At 33.2% G+C, this 27153-nt stretch overlaps 1 protein-coding gene across 1 annotated transcript in view; it reads left to right on the top strand.

Moving 5' to 3' along the window:
• Positions 1–27153, top strand: part of TINAG (tubulointerstitial nephritis antigen) — a 99350-nt gene that overhangs the window by 47408 nt on the left and 24789 nt on the right. Inside the window, exons 5-9 of the mRNA XM_049776915.1 lie at positions 11192–11315; positions 13291–13438; positions 14065–14245; positions 15425–15470; positions 18726–18849. Of these exons, the coding sequence (XP_049632872.1) occupies positions 11192–11315; positions 13291–13438; positions 14065–14245; positions 15425–15470; positions 18726–18849 (623 nt within the window). The remainder of the gene's footprint in view (positions 1–11191; positions 11316–13290; positions 13439–14064; positions 14246–15424; positions 15471–18725; positions 18850–27153) is intronic.

Here is a 27153-nt window from a genome sequence, read left to right as displayed (position 1 = left end):
TCAAGCCAGGATTAGCTTTTGAGCACCACCAGTTGCCACTTCTCACCTCCACGCCTCAAAAATCAAATAATGAGAAAAAATAATGTTCTTCTGGAAGAACAGGTTGTTGAAATATATTTAATTTAATTTTTTTATTGAGGCATGTGATTACAAAATTGTTCATTGTTGTTTATCAGTCATATAATGTACACCATCCTTCACCAGTGCACCCATCTGCCAACAACGGCTTCTGTTTTTCTCCCACATTGACTTCCCTACCTTAGTCTGTCTCTAGGGCAGGCAATATACTTCTCTCTCTTTCATTATCCCACCCTCCCTTTCTCTCTTTATCTTTCTCTTTCATTTATGCACTGTGGTTTGCATTCTTCCTCTTTTAGCAACAATTTCTTGTCCAGAGCAAAATGTTCCAACTATCATTTTTGTAGATTCTTCTCTCTTCAAACTGCACTCACCACTCTTTGTGGGAAGCTTCCTACCATGAGATGAACCTCCTAATCTCTGTTGCCTCTGGATATTGACTGTCTTATATACCACACATAACTGCACTTCACACAAAATAGAAACAACCATTGCTGGCATGGATGTGGGGAGAAAGGGATTTACATTCACTGCTGATGGGAATGCAAACTGGTTCAGGTTCTTTAGTAAACAATATGAATATTCCTCAAAAAAGCTATAAATTTAGCTTCCGTATGATCCACTATACCACATCTAGGGATATACTTCAGAAACACAAAAATACAAAACCCTTTTCACTCCTATGTTCAAAGAACATAGTGATTTACAATAGTCAGAATCTGGAAATAACCCAGGTGCTCAATAATAGATGAGTGGCTACACAATGGAATGCTATGACGTTGTTATGGAAAATTAAGTTATAAAATGTCCTGCCTGCAGGACAGGTTATTTTCGTGGGTATGGAGGGGTCCCAGCCTGAAAAGAGAATGGGGGGAAAGAAGAGACAGAGACCAAGTAAAGTGCCTTATCAAGGTCTCGCTTTATTGATTGGTACAGGCTCTTTTTAAGCACAATTTTTACAGGGGTGGAGAGAAGGCAGGATAAACAGCCCGCATTACAGAGATCATCTTACAGGTAATCTTTACATGCCATCTTTATATAAGGGGCACAGGAACATCTCAGGGTAGTGATGTTTCAAGGATCTAACAAGCTTCCTGGAATGTATGCCTGATAGGAAACTGTGATATTTCTTAGGGCTCTGGGGCTAGCCAATGCCTTAGGTTATGTACTCTTGCCACACAAGACTGCTATGTCCTGCTCAATTCTATATTGGTCTCTGACAATAAAATTTAGCTATTCATGGATGAACATGAAGATTATTATGCTGAGTAAAATTAGTCAGAGAAGGGGATGAGCATAAAAATTTTGTTTTTGTATTTGGGTTATACCTACAGTGCTTAGGGCTTACTCCTGGCTCTGTATTCCAGGATCACTCCTCACTCTGTACTCGGGGATCACTCTTAGAAGACCATCTGGGATGGTGGAGATTGAACCTGGGTCAGGTTCATGCAAGGCAAGCATCTTACCCACTGTACTAATTCTCCAGCCCCAGGGATTGATAATTATTTTATCTAACTTAAAAAATGTCTTTTAACTTAATGCCATATACAGTACATTGAAGATTTTGTGGAAACTGGAGCACTGATTACAAAAGTGTGGAATGGTTATGTACTTTAATATTGAACAGAAACATCTATTTTATTTATAAAAGTAACATTAAACTCTCACATACATGAACAGATGTACAAATAGTATAAGTCTCCCAAAACACAATAGATTCTGCTGATGCCATGGCACAAGAGCCTATTCAAATAGCATGGTGGTAGAATATGTTTAAGATTATTATTTTTATCAGTTCATCTCAATCCTTCACATCTAGGATGGGTAAAGCCAGTCACTGAGTGTGCCTTCCAATATTCTGCTATATCTGAGCCAAGAGTTTGAAAACGAAAAGAACGTCAGAGTATTTAGTATGTGAATAATGAGTCCATTTCTTTCTCTTTTCCTCTCTTCCTTGAGTGAAAATGTAAACAACCTCTTCAACAGACTTTATAAAATTCATTTGCATACTATTTCAGTTGAACTTGTGGCAATATGTCCTATTTCTCAAATCTCTATTGGATGTTTCAACTTTGTTTTCTAAACTAGTCATAGTTATATGTTTAGATTGTAACACAATTGAACATGAACAGAATAATGGTCCCTAAATATTCACTGTGAGAAAATCTCCAAAAACAAATGTGTTTATGGATTCTTCCAATTTGAATCTCTATTCCAAAGGGTTCTTCTAAAATTGTGTTCTAGAGCATAGGATTTCTCTAATAAAAATGACATGAAACTAAATAAAATTCCCTGCAATGGCTCAAAACCATGTAAAATATGAACATCATTTCCATTTCTTAGAGTCTAACAACAGTTTATAAAACATGCAGTAAATGAAAATAAAGTACATTTAATTTAAAAAAAAACATTGTTTTTCAGAGCTGTTTGATTAATCAACTCCTTTTCTTGTAATTACTTATTATAATTCCTTAGAACTATAATTCTAAGGAAATTATTTGAGAAAATTTCATTATGTATATATTTGCAGGTTCTCAGTTTTTGTGTGACAACATTTATAAAATTGAAGTACTTATTATATTTGATGCTATGTTGGGCTTCAGCAAAATATTATTTTGCCTGTATAGCTTTAAAGGCATTTTTTCCTAGTAAGCATTTGACTTAACTGAGAGTGACAAAAATCTAAAATTATAGTAAGTTAAAAATCTAATTTTTCTCCCAAATAAATTAAATTGGTGGTTCTGGAATCCAATATTTATATATTAGATTAATATTACATTAATAAAAGTATTGGTGGGCCAGAGCATAGTATAGCTGGTTTGACTTGCACACAGCTGACCTAGATTCAATCCCCAGAATCCCAGAGTTATTCCTAAACCAGGAGTAAGCCCAGGACTCTGCTGAGTGTGACCACAAAACTAAAATAACCCTTGGGTGTTTTTAATGATGAAAGGGTAATTTATGTAAATTGAAATTACCTAATGTTCACTAGCTTAGAGTCATACTGATTTATTTTTTGGGGGGATCACAACTGGCAGTGCTCAGGGTTTACTCCTGGCTCTATGCTCAGAAATCGCTCCTGGTAGGCTCGGGGGACCATATGGGTCACCGGGATTCGAAACACTGACCTTCTGCATGAAAGTCAAATACCTTACCTCCATGCTATCTCTCTGGCTCTGAATCATACTGATTTCAAGAGAAGAAGTGGGGATTTATTTGATACTGATTAGAGTTGATATATGTTTATATACATTTAGTAGCTTTTATGAATAATATGCATTTTATTAGAGGAAAGGTGGTCAGGTACCATTAGGGAACATATACTAGACATATATAATTTTATACAACAAGTACAGAATATAAAAAGCATAAAGTTTTTTAGAATGTCAATAACTAAAAATGAGAATGTAGGTTCCAAAATGGCTCCATTGTGCACTTTCTACTGACCAGTTCTGTGCTTTGCAATAACAGATATTTAATTGTAAGGCTCTATCTTGGTGCAGTGAATAAAAGTAGAATGGTGTGGTATCAGCCTTTGGCTTATCTTTTTATGTTATTAACCGTAGAGATACATTTTAGTAGAAGAGCACAGAGATGCAAAAGGTTTTGATATTTGATCACCCTGTACTATCTGGTTTGGACCCCCAGGAAATTTCTCTTATTCTATTTTTCAGTGCCTTTATGTCCAAAAAATGATTTAAAAAGCTGGTTGTTTCACATCCATCTGTAATACCAGATATTTATTTATTTTATAATTTTTATTTTAATCATAGTGGCTTACATATACACAGTAATATTTTAGGTACATATTAACATTGAATCAGGGGAATTCCCACCACTGAATTGTCCTCCCTCCTCCTCCATTCCCGTCCTGCCTCCCATATCCTCCACCCTCACCTCCGATGATGCTAGAATGAGTGGCCCCCTCTGTGCCTAGCTTACTACTTAGTGATCTTACAACTGTTTGGTCATGGTACCTCCATTATATCCCCCTCTAATTGGGAGGCGGGACTAGATAGTTAAAGTTATGTGGTTTTGTTTGAAGAAGAGAAAAGTAATAAAATGGAATAAAAATCAAAAACTCCAAAAATGGGCAGAGTCCTTCTAGAGGCCCTCATCCTTGGTTTGAGAGATGAAGAGGAAAAAGAAGGTGAAACACCACAAAAGCATAAAAAGAAGTATCGAATAAAATATCCAGTGAGCACTATAGCAATAAAGATAGGCACCACATAATAGCCATGGTCTTGAAATAGAAAAACATGACAGAGCACAAAGCAGAAGAGAAACGAAAAAATAAAATAAATAAATAAATAAAAATGGACAAGTTCAATATCCACACCAAATCAAAGAAAAAAATAGATAGAAAAAGAAAAAGATTATTTTGTGATTTTTGTCTTTTTTTTCTCCCTCCTGCATAGGCACAGTAAACATTGGGGTCATTCGAACAGGAATTCCCTTGGCCTAAGAGATACAGGGTTTCTCCACCCTTGGAGTATATTGTCATGGGATTAACTAGAAAGACTCCTTTCTAGTTCATTTACTCTCTCATTGGTGCTTTTCTGGTGTATGGAAGACTTCTGCTTTGTCCTGGATGGTAAAATCAGACCTCTGTACCTAGAGATCTCGGTCTCTGCACAGGTCAAGGATGGAACTTATGATGAAGTCTTTCTTTGTGGTTCTAGAAGTTCTGTTCCCTCAGTGTCATTTTAATCCATCTTCTGCAGTCGGTGGTCTTGGTCCTTTGCGCTGATCCTAGGATGGAGCCTGGGATAGCGTCTTTCGTATGTTACCAGAAAACCCATTCATGTTGCTATTGTCTCAGTCAGACCTCTGGAATTAGAGATCATGGTTGTTGTGCAGGTCGTAGATCAAACCCTAGACTAGGGCTTTTTTTTTTTTTTTTTTTATAATACCGGATATCTATTAACAAGAAACAAATCAATAGAAAAGAATCAATTAAAGTCTTAATTTTTGTTTATACACTGATGGATATGGAGGGTATTATGTTAAGCAAAATGAGTCAGAGAAGGATAGACATAGAGTAAAAGTTTCGGGAATATAAAATATTTAAAAAATCAGTTTAAAAGTCAGATAAAAGCTCAGGTCAAAACCAGGGCACAGATATTGTATACCCTGTCATTCTTCCCCTCTAAAGCACCAGCAATATAATATGGCACTATTTCCTTTTGCATGGCATATTAAAAATAGAGAAATCTTATGTAGCTCTTATCTACTAGGGTTAAGAATCCATAAATTTTATAATATAGAGGCACTTTCTACCCTAAACATTTGTTATAGGGACTTAACTTCATGTGATCAGGCAATGACCATCCAATCCCAAACATCAGATCCCAACTGTAGAAATGACACAGTTTCCTGCAATAGCACCAGGAAACAAACTCCACCCAGGGAGTTACTAATACCGCTCTGGCATCAACTTGCGCCAGGTTGATATGACATCCTGATGATGAGAAAACAGAAACACCTCGATATAAAAGCAAGTTGCCCTACCTCATTATCTAATGGTAAGATAAAATTAGAAGACACTCTGTCCTTTGACCTGTGCAAAAACCAAGATCTATAATTCCAGAGGTCTGACTTTGACTGAACAGAACTTCTGGACCATAAGTAAAGTCTCTATCCTAGGCTTAGTCTTAGGATCTGTGTAGAATCCAAGATCACTAATTACAGAAGACTGACTACAACAACTGTAATAAAGCAGTACTTCTGGAACCATAAAGAAAGACTTTATCCTAGATTTTGTCCTAGGATCTGTGCAAATACCTAGAACTCTAGCTACATAGGACTGATTTTCACAATCAAAACTGAGCAGAAAATTTTCTGGCACCATAAAAAGACCTTGGGGTTCGACAATGAGCATGTCTAGAGCCTGTAGACAACTATGCTTCAAAGTTGGAGAAACTCTATCTCTATGGCCAAGGAAGTCCCTTTTAATTTCCCCAATACTTACTGTGCTTGTGCAATAAAACCAACCAACAAACAACCCCCTACAAAACCTTGCCACAACAGTCCCCCTTCCTTTTTTGTTTCTTTTTTCTTATTGTTGTTTTGTTGTTGTTGTGTTTTTGTCATTGCTTGTTTTGGTTTGATTTTTCCTTTTACTTTTCTTCTTATGTGTATATATTTTTTCTAGACGGGCTGTATACAAATTATTTTTTCTCTTTTTTTTGTTTGTTTTGTATTGGGGAGCCACACCCAGTAATGCACAGGGTTACTCCTGGCTATACACTCAGAAATTGCTCCTGCTTTGGGGGACCATATGGGACTCCAGGATTGAACCTCGGTCCATCCTAGGTTAGCCACGTGCAAGGCAAATGCTCTACCTCTGTGCTTTCTCTCTGGCCCCTTCAAATTACTTCTTCATCACATCCTTCCACTTTTACTCTTCGTTAGCATAGTCTAAGTTTATGTATCTTATATGATTTTAATAGGCTGTTTTTGAGTTCTGGGAATGCCAAAAATATGTGTTAATGTAAATAAATGATAACTCTTTTGGTTTTATACCCTATGAGAGGTTTGCTAGAAAGTTCTGTTTTTGAGTGATAAAGGTAACTTGTAAATTAAGATTATATTTGATACTCTTCTTGTCCAGTTGAAAAAATGTTGCATTTAAAACATGCAATCATGCCAATACAGTAAAATTGGGAGGTTTAAATAATGCACATATGTATTTATAATCATTTTAGAAAGACTCTTTGGTGAGATTATAGCTCTCTAATTACCACAGTAGTCAAGTTATTCTATTCCAACCTTAAATTTTGCAGTATGTTCAATTTAACAGCATATGAGCTTAAAAATCACTACTCTTCACATGATCATACAGGCACTCAAGAGTAACTACTCAAGAGTAAACTACTTTGCCATCATCTAAGTAATAATGTTTTATAGTAATTGACCTTAGTTTAAATAATATTTTTGTCAACCAAAAATAGATTTTAAAAATTAAAAGTGAACTTTCCCATAACTTCAAAATTTTAAAAACATTATATAATATGTTTAAGCATCACATAAATTCTAGGATTTCTTTTCTTTTTTAAAGCTATTTTATGTCACAAGTAACAATTTTTTGCAAAATGTTAAGTACCCTGACATTCAGGTTAAATATAAAACATTTAAATAGGTACAAATTTAGCTATTGTAGGTATTTATCTTTTGTAACTAAGTTTTTATCAGGTAAAGTATAGAAATGACAAGAGGAGCATAGCAATAAGAATTATAAATATTTTATAAATTTTAAAGAGTGTCTCTTGTTTAACCAAGAATGCTTAGCTTATCATTAAAATTATTTAAGTTGATTTCCTCATTTATAAAATATGATGCTCTGATTTAATCATATTTTGAGCTACTAACAAAATAATAGATAATAATATAACACACATTGAAAGCTACAAAGCATTCAAAAATGATACTGTGAATGCATAATTATAAAGAAAAGAGGCAAGAAGAAAAAATTTATTTGGAATTTTGTTATTTATGGAAGTGAATTTATTGCACTTCCCAACATTTGTGAAACAAAACACAACATAAGACATTGTGGGCTTTAGATAATAATTGAGTAACATGCAAACAGCATGATTTACAATATTTAATTTACCATCTTAAACAACTGAAAGAACTCCTAAGTTTTAGCATTGGTTTTAAGACCTCGTGCTATTACATATTTTGAAGTACATAGTTTATTTTTTGTTAAAATTGTTTTAATTCTAAAATACATATACATTTTAGGGAATGTTGCACTGGTGAAGGGGTTTATTCTTTTTATGACTGAAACCCAACTACAAACATATTTGTAATCATGGTTCTTAAATAAAAATATATTAAAAAAGAAAAGGGGGTTAAGAAAATGTTAATTAAAATATAGCATCTTGGGGGCTCGAGCATGCCACAAGCAGTAGGGTGTTTGCCTTGCACGCAGTAACCTAGGACGAACCGTGGTTAGATTCCTTGGCATCCCCAAGCCAGGAGCCATTTCTGAGTAGTTCATAGCCAGGAGTTTCACCGGGTGTGGCCCAAAAAAAAGAAGAAAGAAAGAAGAAGAAGAAGAAGAAGAAGAAGAAGAAGAAGAAGAAGAAGAAGAAGAAGAAGAAGAAGAAGAAGAAGAAGAAGAAGAAGAAGAAGAAGAAGAAGAAGAAGAAGAAGAAGAAGAAGAAGAAGAAGAAGAAGAAGAAGAAGAAGAAGAAGAAGAAGAAGAAGAAGAAGAAGAAGAAGAAGAAGAAGAAGAAGAAGAAGAAGAAGAAGAAGAAGAAGAAGAAGAAGAAGAAGAAGAAGAAGAAGAAGAAGAAGAAGAAGAAGAAGAAGAAGAAGAAGAAGAAGAAAGAAATATAGCGTCTTGGTTTCTAGTCATCACCAAGCATAGTTGAGCAGTGAAACTGTTCTTTTTATCTCCTTTTATTTAAGTACTATGATTACAAAGTTTTTCATGATTTTCAGTCTTACAATGTTCACCTTTACCCATGAACATTTCACACCAACAATGTCCCCAGTTTCCCCCATCTTCCACTGCCTGGCTCCTGGGCAGGCATTTTACTTCTCTCTCTCTCTCTTTCTCTCTGTCCTTTTCCATGTTTTTAAACACTGTTATTGTTTGGAGTGATCATTTCCAACTATCATTGTCATTGTGGCCCTTTCTCTACTCTAACTTCACTGATCTATTTTTTGGGGCAAGCTTTCTTTCATGGACTTGTCCTCCTAGCCATCATCTCTATTGTTTTTAAATACTCTTACCAATCTATTACTTTTTCCTTATATTCAACAATGACAATGATAGTTGGAAATGATCACTCCAAACAATAACTGGGAGTTGAACAGAGATAAAATGATATGCACTATCACTTATATATATAAATCCCCTTTACTAACAATTGTGAGAACCACAGTGTTTAAAAACACTGTGACTCATTTCATTCAATATACTAATCTTCATATTTACCTATATATAAATATATATCATGACTTCATTTTCCAGAAGTGGCATAGCTGGAATATATGGAAGATCAATTTCTAGTTTTTAATAGAAATATTGATACTGTTTCCCAAAAAGTTCTACTCGTACACATTCCCACCTGCAGTTCTCCATTCCTGTGCCAGCACTGGGTGATCTTGATCTTTGTGACTTGTTTCAATCTTTCTTGTATACCTCATTGTTGTTTTGATTTGTATCTCCCAGATGATTAGTGATGTGGAGCATTTTTTCATGTGCCTTTAGTCATATGTGTTTTTTCTTTGAGGAAATGTCTGTTTTTTTTCTTCTCATTTTTTGGATAGGATTATATTTTTCTTATTAATTTCTTAAATGTTAACCTGTTATCTGATGGAAATGGGTGAATAGTTTCTTTCGTTTTGTAGTTAATCTTTGTTTCTTAATCACCATTTTCTTTTCAGGTAGAGAAGCTTCTCAGCTTAATGTAATCACATTTGTTAATATTTCTTTCCAATTTCTTTGCTTGTGATGTTTCATCCTTGAAGATATCTTTTGCCTCAGTGTCGCTCAGTGTTCTTCCTACATTTTCTCTTATGTACCTTATAGTTTCATGGTTGATATCAAGGTTTTTAGTCCATTTTGATTTGACTTTTGTTAAGGAGAAGTCTGAACTTATTATTTTGCATATAGTTGACTAATTTTCCCAGCACCACTTGTAGTGGCTTTTCTTACTCCATTTTGTATTTCTGGCTCTTTTATCAGAAATTAATTGTTAATAAGCCTGTGGGTTCATCTCTAATATTCAAGTCTATTCATTGATCAAGGTCTGTTTTTATTTCAGAACTACACTCTTTAAATGATTACTGCTTTACAGTAGATATGAAGGCTAGGGAAAGTGATTCTTCTCATCTTTTTGTCATGGATTGCTTTAGCAATAGATGTTTATTTTTCCATACAAATTTAAGGAATGTTTGACCCACTACTTTGAAATATATCATGGGTATTCTAATAGGCATTACAATAAATCTGTACAATGCATTGGGAAGTATTGCTATTTTAATGATGTTAATCCTTCCAACCTATGAGAAGGGTAGATAATTCTTTTCTTGAGTCATCTTTTATTTTTGAAGCCTTATTATGTAGTTTTATATATAGGTCTTCATCTCCTTAATTAAGTTGTCTCAGGTGTTTGAACTTCTGAGACAGTTGTGAATGGGATAATTTCTTTAAATATTTCTTTCATTTTATTATGTGTATATAGAAATGCCATCGTGTTTTGCATATTAAATTTGTAGTCTCTCACTTTACCTACAAATCGATTGTTTCCAGAATCTATTATGTACAGTCTTTTGTCATCTGCAAAAGTGAGAACTTGAATACCTTTCCTTTCCTATCTGGATGCCCTTAATATATTTTTCTGCCCTAACTACTACTTCCAAGTAGTACATACTTTTAAATGTTTCTTTTCAATTTTCAAAGATTTTAAGAAAATAAGAAAATTCACCCTAATTTTATTTCGTAATAGCTGCTGTAAAACATACAGTTCTTAAAAATTACAATTATCATAAATGGGTCATATTGAAATTAATTCATAGCAGGATCATATAGGAAATCTAGTAATAAGCTTTATTTGTGAAATGAACTTATACAGTATCAAGTATCATGTGATCCTTCATATATGTGAGCAAATCTGTGATCAAGATCACAGAATTATTGTTTAAAATTATGGTATTTCATGAATATTCACAAAAAAGCATTATACATATTCTTCTTATAATTTAGTACTATGTTAAATACTTTTTGTATTTGGTTTTTGGGGCACATCCGGTAACTCTCAGGTGTTACTCCTGAATATGTGCCAGAACTAGCTCTTGGCTCGGGGACCATATGGGACTCTGGAGATCGAACTTAGGTCCATCCTGGGCAGCCATGTGCAAAGCAAACACCCTACCACTGTGCTATCCCTTTGACCCCTGTTAAAGACTTTTTACATCTAATTGTAATATTTACATTAATTGAAATAAAACATTATATGATGTTTTAAGGAAATGTTATTCAGGTGACTTGAATATGCAGAGCAATTAGAATTATTTGTTATAAATTGTGCATGGTATTTTCTTCTAATGGTTATACATTTGAAAGTATTTGACCTATTTTCCTCTTCTTGTTTAGGCTTCTCTACCTGACACTACTGTTCTTCCAGAGTTTTTTGTTGCTTCATATAAGTGGCCTGGATGGACGCATGGGCCACTGGATCAAAAAAATTGTGCTGCCTCATGGGCATTTTCTACTGCAAGTAATAAAGTCTTTTAAATTATTTTCTTGTATATTCTATCATAATATAGAGAGTAATTTTTGAGGATAGCAATGGTCATTAAATAATGTAATTTCCCCCAAGAATTATAAAACAATAACAGGTGAAAATTAAAAATAAAATGGAACTGATAAATTTAATACATATTGAAATTCTGAAAAGTGCCAGTAATTTCACTATAGATTTCTCTATATGCTGTAGTCATGAAATACCCAAGGAACCATTAATATGTCAACATATTCAAATCAGTTATTTCCTAATAAGTCTAAATTAACACTAAGAAGTATTCCAGTATATAATTTTGATGACAAAGAACAATAAATTATGAGAAAATTGGATGAATAGAAAATAAGCTATAATTTTGTTTTCTTCAAGTAGAAGTAGAAAATTAGATGTCAAGATGAGACTCTAACATATGCAGCAATAAAATATGTCAAATTTTCATCCACCTTTTTTCACTTAAATTAGCTTATCATGTCAGAATGATAAATTGATAACATACAGTTTTTCTCTGATAACTCAGTTACTTCAGTCTATATATGCTAAAATTATTTAAATAGAATATAAGGCTCGATCATTGAAATTAGGTGATATTAAGGACATAAAAAGAATTACTATTTATAGCCTAAATTTTAGAATAATTTTAGTTTGCTTTTGGGCCACATCTGGCTGCATTTAGGGGTTATTTCTGGTCTGCACCCAGAAATCAATCCTGACAGGTTTGGGGAACATATGGGATTATGGAGATCAAACCTGGTTGACCATATGCATGGCAAATAAATGCCCTTCCAGTTTGTCTGGCCCCAGTTTTAGAACTCTTTTAAGAGTTTCTAAAAGTAAGATTGAGGGGGAAATTATATTTCCAGATTTATACAAAATAAGTGTTCTTTCTATTAATTTATTAATCTGTATATACAAATAGATACCTGACTACTAAAAGATTATAATAATTTTAAAATGAATATAAAAGCATATTATAGAGTGATTACATGTTTTAAAAGAAATTCCTATTAGCCTGCTAAGTTTATAAATACTATCATGATTGTATCATATGCAATTTTAAAGTTATGGATTTGAATTATTCCATATATAAGCTATAGATATATAAATTCTCAAGTAATTTATTTATGACTATTTTTTACTTTGGCGTTTGAGCTTAGTAGTATTCACATATTACTCCTGATTCTATATTCAGGAATATCTCCTAGTTATTTGGGCAAGCACATAGAATGTCAGGTTTCAAATACAGGTTGGCTATGGGCAAGGCAAGTGTCTCACCCACAAAACTGTGTATCTGGGACCATATCTATGATAGTTTTTATTTAATTCCTCAGTTTAGTCAGATTAATTAAAATATACCCATGGTTATTGGTATAACACAATTCAGTTTTGAAAGATACATAATAAATATAATTAAGTAATTGTATTTGTAACAAAAATATGTTTCTTTCCTTCAAGGAGTTTTAATTGGCATATTTTTAATTATATCAGAAAAATATAAAAATAAAAGATCAATGAGCTAATAAAGTCATTGCAATTAATAATAGAAAATACCAAAAGTTGACAAAAATTTCTTATATAGGGTCCAGAGCAGTGGCACAAGCCGTAAGGCATCTGCTTGTGCACATTAGCCTAGGACAGACTGCGGTTTGATCCCCCGACATCCTATATGGTCCCCCAAGCCAGGCATGATTTCTGAGCACATAGCCAGGAGTAATCCCTGAGTGTCACTGTGTGTGGCCCAAAAACAAACAAACAAAAAAATTCTGCTACAGCTAAACTTGGAACACATAATTAATATTGGCATTGGCTTTCATTTTAAGTTTTATAATATTTTGATGACTGGCTTAAAGTTCAGAAGAACTTTCTCTGTAAATTATTAGAAATGTTGTTCATTTCCTATTAATAAATTTGAAAAATACTATAACAATTTGAAAAAATATTCTATTTGAAACAGGTGTGGCAGCTGACCGAATAGCAATTCAGTCTCAGGGTCGATATACAGCCAACTTATCTCCTCAGAATTTGATCTCTTGTGCCAAGAACCATCGTGGATGTAACAGTGGAAGCATTGATAAAGCTTGGTGGTACCTGAGAAAACGTGGGTAAATAGCCTATATAACATATGTTTCTAAAGTCCTATTCAGTGTATCTAGGAATATGATGAGGAAAAAATATTGTAATTTTTAAATAACTTTAACAAACAAATATGCGTTCTATACTTATAAAATGCATGCATTGTATTTAAGTAAATACCAAATTGACACCTCTAATAGAATAAGCAACATTGAGCAACTTAGAAAAGTTAAGTATAAGCTGTTGAAATATGTCTACATTACTAATTAAATTAATAAAAGACTCAAGGAAACCTTGTCTGATTACACTAATTCAAATTGTTCTTCAAGTCCCTTTTGAGGGAGTAGAGTATACTCTTGAGTCTTTATGTTGTTGTTTTTTGTTTATTTGTTTTTGTTTTAAAACTTTTTATATAATATATATATATATAACTTATTATATAACTAAAAGACTAGGGGTATAGAGAAGAGTGAATGTTATATAACTATTGTGTTGGGATCAGTCAACATTTTCAAAGCTACACATATTTAAGTAGCCAAAGATAACTTGTAACTTTTCAATACCATAATTATATGCAAGTGGGATACAGTGCATTTCTTTTATATTTGTAAATATAATATTGCTAAATATTAAATTTAACATTTTCCCCTCATAGATTGGTATCTCATGCCTGCTATCCACTTTTCAAGAACCAAAGTGATGCTAATAATGTATGTGCCATGGAAAGCAGATCTGATGGGCGTGGAAAAAGGCATGCCACAAAGCCATGTCCCAATAACTATGAAAAATCAAACCGAATCTATCAATGTTCTCCTCCCTACAGAGTCTCTTCCAATGTGAGTCTATTGGTCAAAACTAATAATGTTTACTTTACTCAAAAATTACATAGCTTGCTGTTACTAAAACTACTCTAAAACAATGCTATTTTATGCATAAACTTTTATATTTATAGTTTTAAAATACAATTTATACTATATTTTAGTATATATACTATATATTTAAATATATTTTAGTTAAATATATATTATGTATTGAATAGCCACATTAAAAAGTGTTCTCTAAAGTGCCCTTAAGAACCTTATAAATTAGTAATAATGGGCTAGTTCTAATTAGCAATGGAAAGGAGATAAGGGATGAGAAAAATAATACATGGGATTTATGCACTTGCCTTGTAGTCAGTTTTCTGTAGTTTGATACTCAGCATCACAAATATTAACTTATTTACCACCATGAATGACAATTGAGCACAGAGCCAGGAGTGTCTAAGCACACAGAACTTACAGGTACTGGCTATAGACACAAAATTGATCCCACAAAAAATACTTATGAAAATTTTCCATTGATCAAACATGGTCGTAGATGGTGGAGATATCTCAGCAATATGTTTGGAGCATAAACTATCTTAGTCAAATCCCAGCACTCTATGGATTTCCTTTTCCCAGTAGTACTGATAATAGTTTTGTAGGCCTTCAGCAGGGCAAGGCTCAAGCAATGTATTGGATGTATGTCACCAGAGTGGCCCCTGGGCCCTCTAGACACTCTTTGGAATCCACACATGCCACCCCATGAACCCACAGAAACAAAAATTAAATTTTTTTAAATTAATATCTTTATTTAAACACCTTGATTACAAATACGATTGTATTTGGGTTTCAGTCATGTAAAGAACACCTCCCTTCACCAGTGCAAATTACCATCACCAATGTCCCAAATCTCCTCTTCGAATCATAAATTTGTATATAAATATAGTAGACTTTAACACTATTGTAACCTTTTACCTAAAGTAAAATATAGTAAATAAAATTCAAATAAGTGACAAAAGCCACTGAAACAAATTGCTACATCCTGTCTTCAAGATGTTGTGTGGCATATAACATGTCCTTTAAAGCATGGTAAATTGTAAATAGGAATTCTCTGTACCACCAAATTAACTATACTACAAATAATATTGTATTCTAAACAATAGTATATTTTATGTAACAAAACATAATTTTCACTGATAATTTTCCTTCCAGGAAACTGAGATAATGAAAGAAATACTGCAAAATGGACCTGTTCAAGGTACTCTTTGATGAAATATGATTATATCTTTATTTATTCCTTTAAGAAACAAGTAAATACTTAGTAAAGAGGACATTTTTACCTTTAGAGTTCTTGTTAGGGTCTAATATTTTAAGATCAGCATAATTGTGGTAAATATGCTCATCTAATATCTTCATAGGTGGGCATTTTATTTTAATAAACTTAATTAAAATATAATTCTTAAACATTAATTTTAATTTCAGCATAAGATGACTAAGTTTTTCCAGGGTGATCATAAATCATTGCCAAACATAAAACAGAAAATAATGGAATTCACTTTATTTGTTCAGTCATATTTTTGAGAAACATACATAATATCTAAAATATTTTCACCTTTAGCTTAAATAGATTTAAATTGTATTAAAAAGGGTTAACAGAAACATTATAAATGCTATCTTTTGCTATAATTTAAAATAAGTAAAGTAAGCTTAAAATATTTTATTTTATAAATATATATGTAATAACATAATAACAACTTGTTAAACTTTAATTTTTAAGATTATCTTTTAAAGTTTCGCTGCTCACTTATATTACCAATGGCATTAATAAAGGCTCAGTTCACAGAGTATATTTTTCTGTATTATTGCTGTAAAATATATAGCAGAGTAAGTGCAGTGTGCAATAAAATAAAATAAACACCAAAAGAACAAAAACATTGTTAGCACAATAAGTATAAATTCAAATAATATTAAATTATAAGAATTTAAATATATCTGAGAAACAACCAATGATTTAAATTTGAATTATATCTAATAGTGGCTTTAGGCTTATCAGGAAAAGTAAGGTTTAGAGAATTAAATCGTCTTTGGAGAATTTTTATCGATGTAGAACAATATGCAATTGAGAAACTGCAGCATACACCTAAACATGTTTTGCAAATTAATTTTAAAAGTTAGGGCATTTTGCACAAAAGCTTTTAAAAATTTTTTTTGAACATTTTTTTCTTTTTACAATTGTGTAATTTTTGTTGTCTGAGAAGTGTAAGAAATTTGAAGCTAGAAAGATAGCATGCTGGGAGGAGTGCTTGCCTTGCATGTAACCTATCTGTGTTTAATCTCAGGTACCCTTGAACACTGCAAGGAGTGATCCCTGAGTACAGAGCCAGGAATAGGCAGTGAACTCTGAGTGGTTCCCAAAACCAAACCCAAACAAAAACAAGCACCTTAAATTTATTTTCAGCTTATAAAAATGTTCATGAATTTCACAAAATAATTTAGAACGTGCAATTTCAAAATAATAAAGCTAAGTTTGTAAGTTGTTCAACATTAATTTCACAAAATTTTAATGAGAATCTGCCAGCTTGAGTCAAGAATAAATCTTGTATATGTTTATAAAAATATATATATTGTAATTCTATTATAAATTTGTTCTATTTTCCAAAAGTAAAATTGATGCTAGAACAGTGACTGCAGAACTCTGTCCACTATTCCCAGGTAACTCGATATTTCAAGAATGAATATACTGAGAAATAGATGCTCAGACTTAAGAGTTAGAAGGTAGAAAAGTTTATTGGAAAGTAGAGGAGAAAGGAAAAGAATCTCCTCATTGGAGAGAAACTTAGTATAGGACTAAGTTAAAATTAATGGGTTCTGTGTACTCCATGTACTTAATACTTTTTTTAAGGATCTTTCCATTCTTATCAATTGGCAAGAATGTTGGGAAGAATGCAAGAATCCTACAGAGTGGTCTGGTTAGTTTGAGACTTTTGTGTCATCTGCCTGGCCATTTGCCTTAGGCATTGCCTAATACCTCTGTTGCCTGATGAGCCAATACTCAGAGCAGAATTTTTTGGTCCTGAGGAATTATAGGAGTTTTTATAAATGTAGGATGGAGCCAGTCAAAAATGGGTTTTCTCACAACAGCTAGAAAGAAGAAACTGGACTTTCTCGTTCAAAATGACATCGGAGTAGTTTATGTAGTTTTTTATTACTTTATTGAGTCTGTTTCTGTGTCAGAAACGGGAAGAAAGATACACCTTCAAGTTACTTATATGGCCTCTTTCCCATTTTTCTCTAGTGGTAGCTTTTTTTAGCAATGAGGAAGAAATTTTAATAATGTGCTTTGAGAGATTTACAACCTTAAGATGTCAGTCAATTTATGAAAAGAAAAATAATTTTAGTAATCTCTGAACATATTTATAAATGCTGCTTTACTAATTTTGCTATTGATTCAATGTGGTTGTCTGCTCATTGTTGCCTGGGAGAACCCAGCGTCTCCCACACCTCAACAAAGGAAATGAAACGTTGAATGCATAAATCTTTGTATTCTTGCAAAATCCTACATTAAAATTAGTGTAGGTCTCAGAAAGAGAATAAAAACAGATATATGCATACAATACAATGAGATAAGTAAGATTTTATGGGGATGTAATTTAGAGCAGAAAAGAAAATTTAACCTCTTTTCAGAATGCTAAACAACATTAGAAAATATACAGAACATTAAATGATATAACTGGAACATAAATATTTGACTTTGGTGTACAAGGTTCACTGTTTGATCTAACAATGCCAATTGCCTTAATTCTTGTTTTACTTAGATGGAACATTCGACAAATATAGATAAGCATTGCATACACCTCTAGTTAAAATATTTTTGATACATGTCTTACAGAGGGAAGAATTTTAAAATCTTCACCTTAAATTGCTCAAGTCTTTCCATAAAGAAGCCTAGAATACAGTAAGGAAGTAATCTAGGTGAGGGAAAGAAGGAGAGCTTGTACTAAGTATAAACTTACTTTCTAAAGAATTCAACCTGGCTTAGCTTAATATGGAAGGATGAAATATTGTCAGAGTATTCTTTAGAAAGGATTTTTTTGAAATCATACATGAATGCTTTATATTTACTCTCAAGGATTAAGGAAAAAATGCTTTAACTTCAGTTTGCTAGATTTTCTTTTTGCTTCAGGCTTAATTAAATTTGAAATGTTTATGGTGGAACACAATTTTAATGGAGAAATAGGAATCACCAGTCAGGTGTGTGAACATCCTCCTGTATGGGACTCCACTCTGTAGTAGCATTCATGATCTTTAACATGGATAATGTGTAGTTAAGTAATATTCTAAATAGGTACATTCTGTTATTGTAAGCAAAGATAATATTGCCACTTGTTAAGAATGAAAATTAAGTTTAATGGCAAATCCTCATATGTTCTCTTGACGATTTAATCTTTGATTTGTGATAATTTCTGGTCTTCTAAGAATAATTAAAAAATCATCTTACTGGTTTTTTTTTCAGCCATAATGCAAGTCTACAAGGATTTCTTCTATTATAAAACAGGAATATATAGACATGTTCCCACAATAAATAAAGGATTAGAAAAATATAGAAAGCTTCAGACACATGCAGTCAAACTGATTGGGTAAGGTAATTTCTTAAATAATTCACTTAATGTTTTTTTGAAAATGAACGCAAATACAAGTTTATTCAGTGCATTTAGGTAACCAAATTATCTTTTATATATTCTGATACATTAAATATTCCCTAAGCATTGGTACTATATAATCATTATTTTAAATTCCAACCAAAAAGTTACTCAATTATAATTGTGATTATTTCATTTCTTTCTCATGTTACTGAAACTTAAAAATTTGCAAGAAAAGGCACTGTTAGTGTTGTCAAGGAGTAAGGAGAAAGAGTAAGTCCAAAGAGAATAGAACTGATAAAATGCCAGTTCTAATCTCCACCCTGGTTCAGATTTGTGTCTTTAGGTCACAGAAACGAATTTCTGAAGAAGCCACACTAAATGAAAAGATTTATTTAGAAAACATAAGAGATAAGAGAGAAAGCTGAGAAACTCCCCAAAGAAAAGGGTGTCAGACTGTAAGGGAAGGCATAGCAGTTTCAGATTGGGACGATTACACTATACCAGAGTTGGGTTGTAGGTAACTCTAGGAATATAGTGCTAGATGATATTTGTGAAGTTGATTTTCTATATATATTTTCCAAAAAACCAGATTAACTTGGTTTGATGGTTTTCTTGGGGATTATCAAAAAGAAAGACTTTTAGTCTTGTGGGTTTCTTTATTTCCATTCAGTCTTGTCAAAGCATCATTTCTGGTCATCCATGGTCTCAGTGGAGGATATGGTTTTGTTTTGAGCTGGAAACAATTTATTTTCCATAGGTTTCTTGGTTGTTGTGTGGCTTTTTGCCTTTCTAGAATTATACTGATTGCTACTACCTCAAATTGTAATATCATACTCTCTATATTTTATAGAATCCAAGGAAATGAAACAATTAAAATTAAGATTGAAGGCTTTAAATATATATCAGAAATAATTATCACATATATACCAGTATGATAAAATTATCATATCTTATTATTAATGCTGGCACATTTAGAAAATGTTTCACATAATGATGGTGATTTGTTTATACTTTAGAAGTAAATAACTTCATCTACTCAGCAAGACAATGTGATCTTCTAAAAACACTCCCAAATTCTCAGTCTCATTCTGACTTTGTCCAGTTTTCTAGTCCTTTTTTATGTCTTACTTCAGTTGAAAAAAATTCTACAAAAAATAATTTTATTTTAAACTTCTCAATTTTCTCATGTTGCCTATTATCGAAAAATCACTGGATTACAGTTGAATATATCTTTAGTGTCTTAATGTTATTGAGTCTGAATAACTGCAACCTCATATGAAAATTGTTTCTTACTGATCTTTGAAATTTTAAAATGTAAGATCTTAAATTTATTAAATAGAAAAAGTTATTCCCAGTGATATCTCTTTAAGCATAATGCTTTCTTTTTATGGGGGAGTTCATACCTGTGGTGTTCAGGAGTTACTATTGACCTTGTGCTCAGAGATTACTCTAGTGTATATGTAGGAAACAATAATACAATGTTAGGAATCAAATGATTGTTGACGAAGTGCAAAGCACGTGTCTTATCAACAGTACTTTTCTGCATTCCCTACTTTATTTTTTACATATTTTTCAAAAATACTTTGTTGGAAACACTGTGATTTACCAAGTTGTTAATAATATAGTTGGGATCAAAGGATTTACTGAACTGAGTTGATGCTAGTTGAGCCTTCTGTTTTAGTGTTTAGATTCACTGAGCTGATAGATTGTTATGAAACTTCCCCATCAGATTTCCTATGTTTCTACTGGACGGACACTAAAATTTTTAGGGGTTATATGGCCACTTCACAGTTTAGAATTTGTAGATATTAAACAAATTTGGAAACATGTCAGTTTGATAATATTAGTTTCTGAGCTGGACTGTTTCTTTCAGAATGTATAGGGTGTGGTATGAGGCTTCTGTGGTTCATGGAGAAATGGAGATCTGCCCCACCCTTCTTAGAATTCCAGAGGGGTATTAACCAAAACCAAATTACCCTGAAATTATTGGTAGTTATTATATTTTTGGCTCTTGCTGAGCATTGCTGTTTTCTTCTCCCTAATTTATTTTATGTATGAAACAACAGATTTTTTTTAATTTTTATTTTATTAAAACCATTATGATCTACAAAGTTTTTCATGATTCAATTTCATATATATACAGTGAATCAGGGCTATTCCCATCATTAGTGACAACCTCCCTCCACCAATGATCTCAGTGCGTGTAATATCACCATCCTTTTCTCACAGGCCTGCCAGTGTAACAGGTCCATTTAAATTTAGATTATTAAGGTTTAGGTCTCTTGATTCTATTATTGTTGACTATGGCTTGGTTGTTTAGTTCTGTCCTTGTTTTTCTCCACCAATGCACCTGAGACCACTTATCTGCTTGTCCCCATCTTTCTTTATTTCATCTCTTTTTAGTTTTATATAAAAAAAACTAGAAATGTGTGATAAAGTAATTCATGTTCCAAGTTTCTATGAAAATGTTGGAAGGCCCTATTTAAAAGATAAGAAAAACAATGAAAGAAAAGAATAAAAAGGTGTGTGTGTGGGGGGGGGGGCAGGTTTTTTTGTTTGCTTTATTTTTTTTATATGCAGCAAAAGATGGGTAAAAATAGAAATAAAAAAACCTTTGGCCTAAAATCAAGGAGACCCTATCCATGAAGCATCCTGCCAAAAGACCAACTGTAGGCTTTGGCCATATTAAGTTGTCTAACTCCAAATTCTTTCTCTTTGATCCCAGTAAAAGTTCTTCTTCATGGTTGTCAGTCAGGTTTCTGTAGTTAGAGATCATGGTTTTTTACACAGATCATATGTCTAAGATAGGATGTCATAACTCACTTAGGAGGCAATGCAGGAAGCCCTGCCCTACAAACAAGTTGTTGCTGTGAAACAACAGATTTAATAACTTGCATAATTTCAGGCATGTAAAAATATGAGTTCCTGCAAATTTAATATATGGTATTTCATGTTATTGTTAGATAATTGAAAACTCTAGACTAACAAAATATAATCTCACCATCTAGATATAAGTTCTATTAAAAGTTTTATATATCTTCTAGCTATTTAAGTATATAGAATGATATATAGATCAACTAAATATATTTTATAAGAAAATCAGATGCTAAACTAAAATGTTATGACAGAGAAACTGGTGTTAAAGTTTTCATCAGCAGTATTGCTTAGAATTGCTTTCAACCTATCCATTGTGAACTTAGAAAGAGTTACTTAGGCAACTCATTGTGACCAAACTACTGATAAAAAGAATACAAGCTAGTTATTTTGAATGGATTCTTGATATTTTGTGTAGTATAGTTCACATATGATGATGTCATATTTATCTTAAAATAACATAAGCTGGTTCAGTTCTGTTTCTAGCTGTAGCCTTTACTTCGGTATCCCTTCTTGATGAAAGTTCAATATTCTATCCTTTCCAGGTACAAGGTCCTGATCTGAGTACTGCTCTTTGAACTTTGTAGCCTTCCTCTTGAATCCTATTGCTCCACTACTCTGTCACTTTCACTTTTCCTTTGTTCTCTGACTGTGTCATATTCTACCATCTTTCAGTGTGCATGTAATAAGCAAACTATGTATCATCTAGACTGTATCCAATTTATGCCTACATATCTAAACCTTGAGTTATTTATTCCAATTGCTTGATTGGTTTCCCTCTAGTAAGAGAGACTTAAATAACTGATGGTATTAATGAGTTCAATAGTCTCTAACTTTCAGACCACAGACTTCTTTAGAAAGTCTAAAAAACACTGAGCTAATACTTTGATTATAATTTCTGATCTATAAAAAAGTGTGCAGGATGTATGTTGATTTTCAGAATAAAAGAAGTTGAAGAATACAGGATGAGATTCCAACAGATGCTTCCATTACACAGTGTTATTTCTAGTGACCAGTAACGACAGATATGTAGCCAACCAGAGCCAATATTTTATCCATCCTAATAGTAAGTTTGTTGTTTTTTGTTTATTTCTATGATTCCAGAACATGAGGGAATAATTTTGTTTTTGATGAGTTAGAAAATGAAGGGCCTAAGATTTCTTGAGTTCATTTTTTATAAGTAAATTTATAACATAAGAAAAAAATTTAAATGCAGGAATGGGTGAGAAGATGGTTAAATGAATTGTACAAGCCAACCAGACCTTTTTTATTTTTTTAAATATATTTTTATTTAAGTAGCATGATCATAGTTGGGTTAAAGTCACAAATAAAACACCCTCCTTCACCAGTGTAACATACCCCCACTCCCCTTCCCACACCCTGCCGGTATTCGAGACAGGCATTCTACTACAGTTGTTTGTTTTTAAGTTCAGTAAATTGTTCTTTTTTCTTTAAGGGATAAGAGTAAAAAAATATAGTAAAGGTGTGATAGTGGCAATCGCCATTGTTTGCATAGGTCCAGAAAAATATGGGGAAAATGGAAAAAAAAAAAAACCTTGGCCTTATTACAAGAGGACCTCACCCCAGAAGTTTATTGGCATAAGACTGACTCTGGGTTCCAGGCATACCAGTCTGTCCAACCCAAGTCATTCTCCATGGTCCCGGTGAAACTTTTCCACACTTTAGTTATTGTTGGTATTAGGTTATTATATTTAAAGATTCTGGATTCTATTCATTTCTTTCATCGATGACAGGCTGATGTGAAGCATCCTCTAGTTTCAGCATATCATTAAATGTGGAGCAATCTGCCCTGCAAGTAGGCTATTGCTGAGTCGTCTGGGTGTTGAGAGCACTCTTTTAGTAAGACAATGCCAATGCAGTGGTAGGTCTTCCCTGGTAAAGGTTTGCATCTTGGTAATGTTATAGAAAATTGTGGTTGTTTCCATAGATGGTATCCATTGTACAGGTGTGTATGGGCAATGCCCATTCTTCTGAGGCCTAAGCCAAATCATTATGTTTAGGGTATAAGGCCTAATTGCATCACCAAATTTGTGTTCCCATCTCTATTAGATAAGAACTTGTTTGCATATGTATTATTTTTCCATTTTAATGTGTCTATGCAAAAGAGAAGCAATGCCACAAGATATTGTTGGTGCACCTGGAGACCAACGAATAAAGTCCAACATTCCCCGTAACTTAATTCAAACATGAATTATACAGAGATACTCTTCTACCAGTATTGCTTATAAAACAGATCTCAAGGGGGGAAAATCAAACAAACGATCAAATAACAAAACCAGTGGGCAAAATTGTCACTATATGAGGATATTCGAAAAGAGTTATAGATGTTGAAGGAATACATCTGAGATATACAAAGAAGATACACGTGTCCCTTTTATGTTTTAGAAATAGTCAAGAGGGAGGGTGTTGTTTCCAAGACACCACTTTGGTCTGTGATTTGGCTAAGCGAAGAGTGCATGGAGCCATGTCATCCTCGTGTTGCCTGCTGAAGCTTCCAATTCCCCAAGGGGCATTTGCTTTCTAATTGCTGAAAGCCAGAAGTTCACCAGTCCCCTCACTGTCCCCTAAAGGAACGGGGAAGGAGAGAGAAGGCTGGGGTGGGGGGTGGTCAGCCGAGACTGCATCTTCCCCTAAGTTTGGCTAAAAAGCCTACTGCATGGAGCCATGTCGTCTTGTGTTGCCTGCTGAAGCTTCCGACTCCCTGAGAGGCGTTTGCTTCCTAATTGCTGGATGTCTGAAGTTTAGCAGTCCTCTTCCCACTCTGGGAAGGAACAGGGAAGCCTGGAGTCTCATTTAAACTGCTCTTCGCTGGAACCCACTTGCTGGGACCCTGAGCAGGTGTCCAGGGGTAACCCTGGGGACTGGAAGGAGAGAGAAGGCTGTGGGGGACAGGTGAGGCTGCATCTTCCTCTTAGCTTGGCCAAAAAGCCTACAACAAGGAGCCATGTTGTCCCCGTGTTGCCTGCTGAAGCTTCAGACTTCCCCCCAAAAATTACTGTGAAAGATATGCAATCCACCTTGGCCAAAACAAAAATCATTAGTACAAAAAATGGTTAAATGTGGGGTAATAGGTGGTGGGAGTGTGGAGTAAAGGAATAAAATGAGCTTCTTCACAGTGTTCTGAATATGACAAATAGATTAAACACAATGATATCCAAATATTTGTAAATATGTTCCACGCAGGGCACGGTTTCACAATGGATAGGTTTAGTAAGGAAGCCCTGGAGAAAAGAGACCTTCAAGCGCTAGAAGGCCTGAAGGTCAAAGCCCCCACCCAAACCCTCCCTCCAGAGCCGGGTGGGAAATGGAGAAAGCCTAGGGTAACCTATAAGCTCCTCCAAGGAATCCACCTCGCCTCCCTTTTAAAAAAAAAATTTTTTTTTATCTAGGTTGGTTACCCAGAATTTTGACAGTCCAATAGGCTCTTTGTTGTTTTTCCTTCAGATGCTCTTGCAATAGTGATGGGAAAGTCTATGGCTTAGACTCAATTCCAACAATCCTGAAGGATGTTCTTCTACTAACTTACAAAAAAAATGCTCCTATTTAGTTTAGGACATGTAGCAAGATGAATTATATTTGGTGATCATTTTTTATTTTTTAGAAATATATTAGGCGCCTTTGTGTAATAAATTTTAATTCATTTCTCCATTAGTAATTTATAATTTGATAATTACTGCAGTCAGAAATTAAGGACTTAATGAATGAAAGTAATCAACTACTCCTGGTTAATGTTCCTTATCATTGAGCTCAATATGCTGTTTTGAAGTACCTTAAAAATTTACTGCAGACCTTTCTCTCTAAGACAAAGCTATTACATTTAACTTACTTGAATGAATGAATTCAAATTTCAATTACGTGGTTAGCACTGGAGAATAAAAATGGGATTTATAGTAGTCCTCTTAAAAAGTTTCTGGAATGAGAATTATATTCACAGATTATTCTAGCATAAAGTGACAAAACTATGTATTTCCCCATATAAAATATAAGATTTTGATTAGTTAAACCTTTAAAGTTTGTCTTTGCTCATAATATCTTTTTGTTTGTTTGTTTTTGGGTCACACTCGGTGGCACTCAGGGGTTACTCCTGGTTCTGAGCTCAGAAATCGCTCCTGGCAGGCTCTGGGGACCATATGGGATGCCAGAATTTGAACCATTGTCCTGCATATAAGGCAAATGCCTTACCGCCATGCAATCTCTCCACCCCATCTTTGCTTGTAATATCTTATTTTACTCATTTACTTTTTAAATCTTTAAGAACCAATATTATAGATGATCCCATTATTAAAAGCAGTTGAATAAAGTATCATATATTTTATGTATACTACAAATAAATAGTGCAAATTAAACTAATTAAATTAAATACAATAGTGCAAATTAAACTAATTAAATAAAATACAATGACAATGATAGTTGAAAATGATCACTCTAGACAAGAACTGGGTGCTTAAAGAAGGCAAAGTAATATGCATGATACTCTGGTAATAATATTAAAAACCACAGTGTCAAAAAGAAAATAAAGAAAGATTGAGAGAGAGAAGAAAAATGTTTGACACATAGACAGGCAGGAAAAGGGGAAAGCAGGAAGGAAACAAGACGATATTGGTGGGAAGTACACTGGTGAAGTTATTTTACATTGTAGTAAGACTGAAATTTCATCGTGAACAACTTTGTAACTGTGTATAAGAGATTCAAATAAACGATTTACTTATATAAGAGAAGCAATGATGCCCCGAATTTTTGATTTGTTAGCTTTAGTGTAAATGGCTGGTCCTTGCAAACAAAAAAATCTACATTTATCAGTGTACATCTTTAGAAAGTAAATAATGCAGTCATAATCTCAGAATCTAGGTTTAAGCTTTATTCTTTGATCAAGGAATATGATATATGGCAATTCTTATTTATGAATGATCTAGGAGATTTTGTTAACAGTTGTTTGCTGCTAAGGAAATTTACAATATCTTTTCTAATAATGTGTAGGATATTACTATTATCAAATATTTAATGACCTATGTTTCAACTTTCTAGGTTCATTTATAAATTAATTTTAGATATAAATATTTATGCATTAAATTTTCTTAAATGAATAAGATTATTCTCACAAAATATTTTCTGGGGTACTCAAATGGCTTCAGTTTCATATTTGACACTGTATGGTCCAACCCAGTACTCCTTAGTCAGTGAAACCCCTACACTATTCATTGCCACACCAAAATTTGAACTATCAGAATCACCTAGTTTGTCAGACTATTGCTTGAAGTTATGCAAGGACTTTTAACTGAATGAGTACAACTATTTAGTCTATTGTTCATGGGTCAACTGAAAACAAAACAACAAAAGAGTAATCAGTCTAATTTAAAAATAATATTGTGCAGAAATGTAATTCTTGTAGATGAATGAGTACTA

Source organism: Suncus etruscus, chromosome 7, assembly GCF_024139225.1.
Source record: "Suncus etruscus isolate mSunEtr1 chromosome 7, mSunEtr1.pri.cur, whole genome shotgun sequence".
Taxonomy (NCBI): domain Eukaryota; kingdom Metazoa; phylum Chordata; class Mammalia; order Eulipotyphla; family Soricidae; genus Suncus; species Suncus etruscus.
The sequence above is the reverse complement of the archived record's forward strand: the minus strand, read 5'-3'. Positions and strand labels throughout refer to the sequence as shown.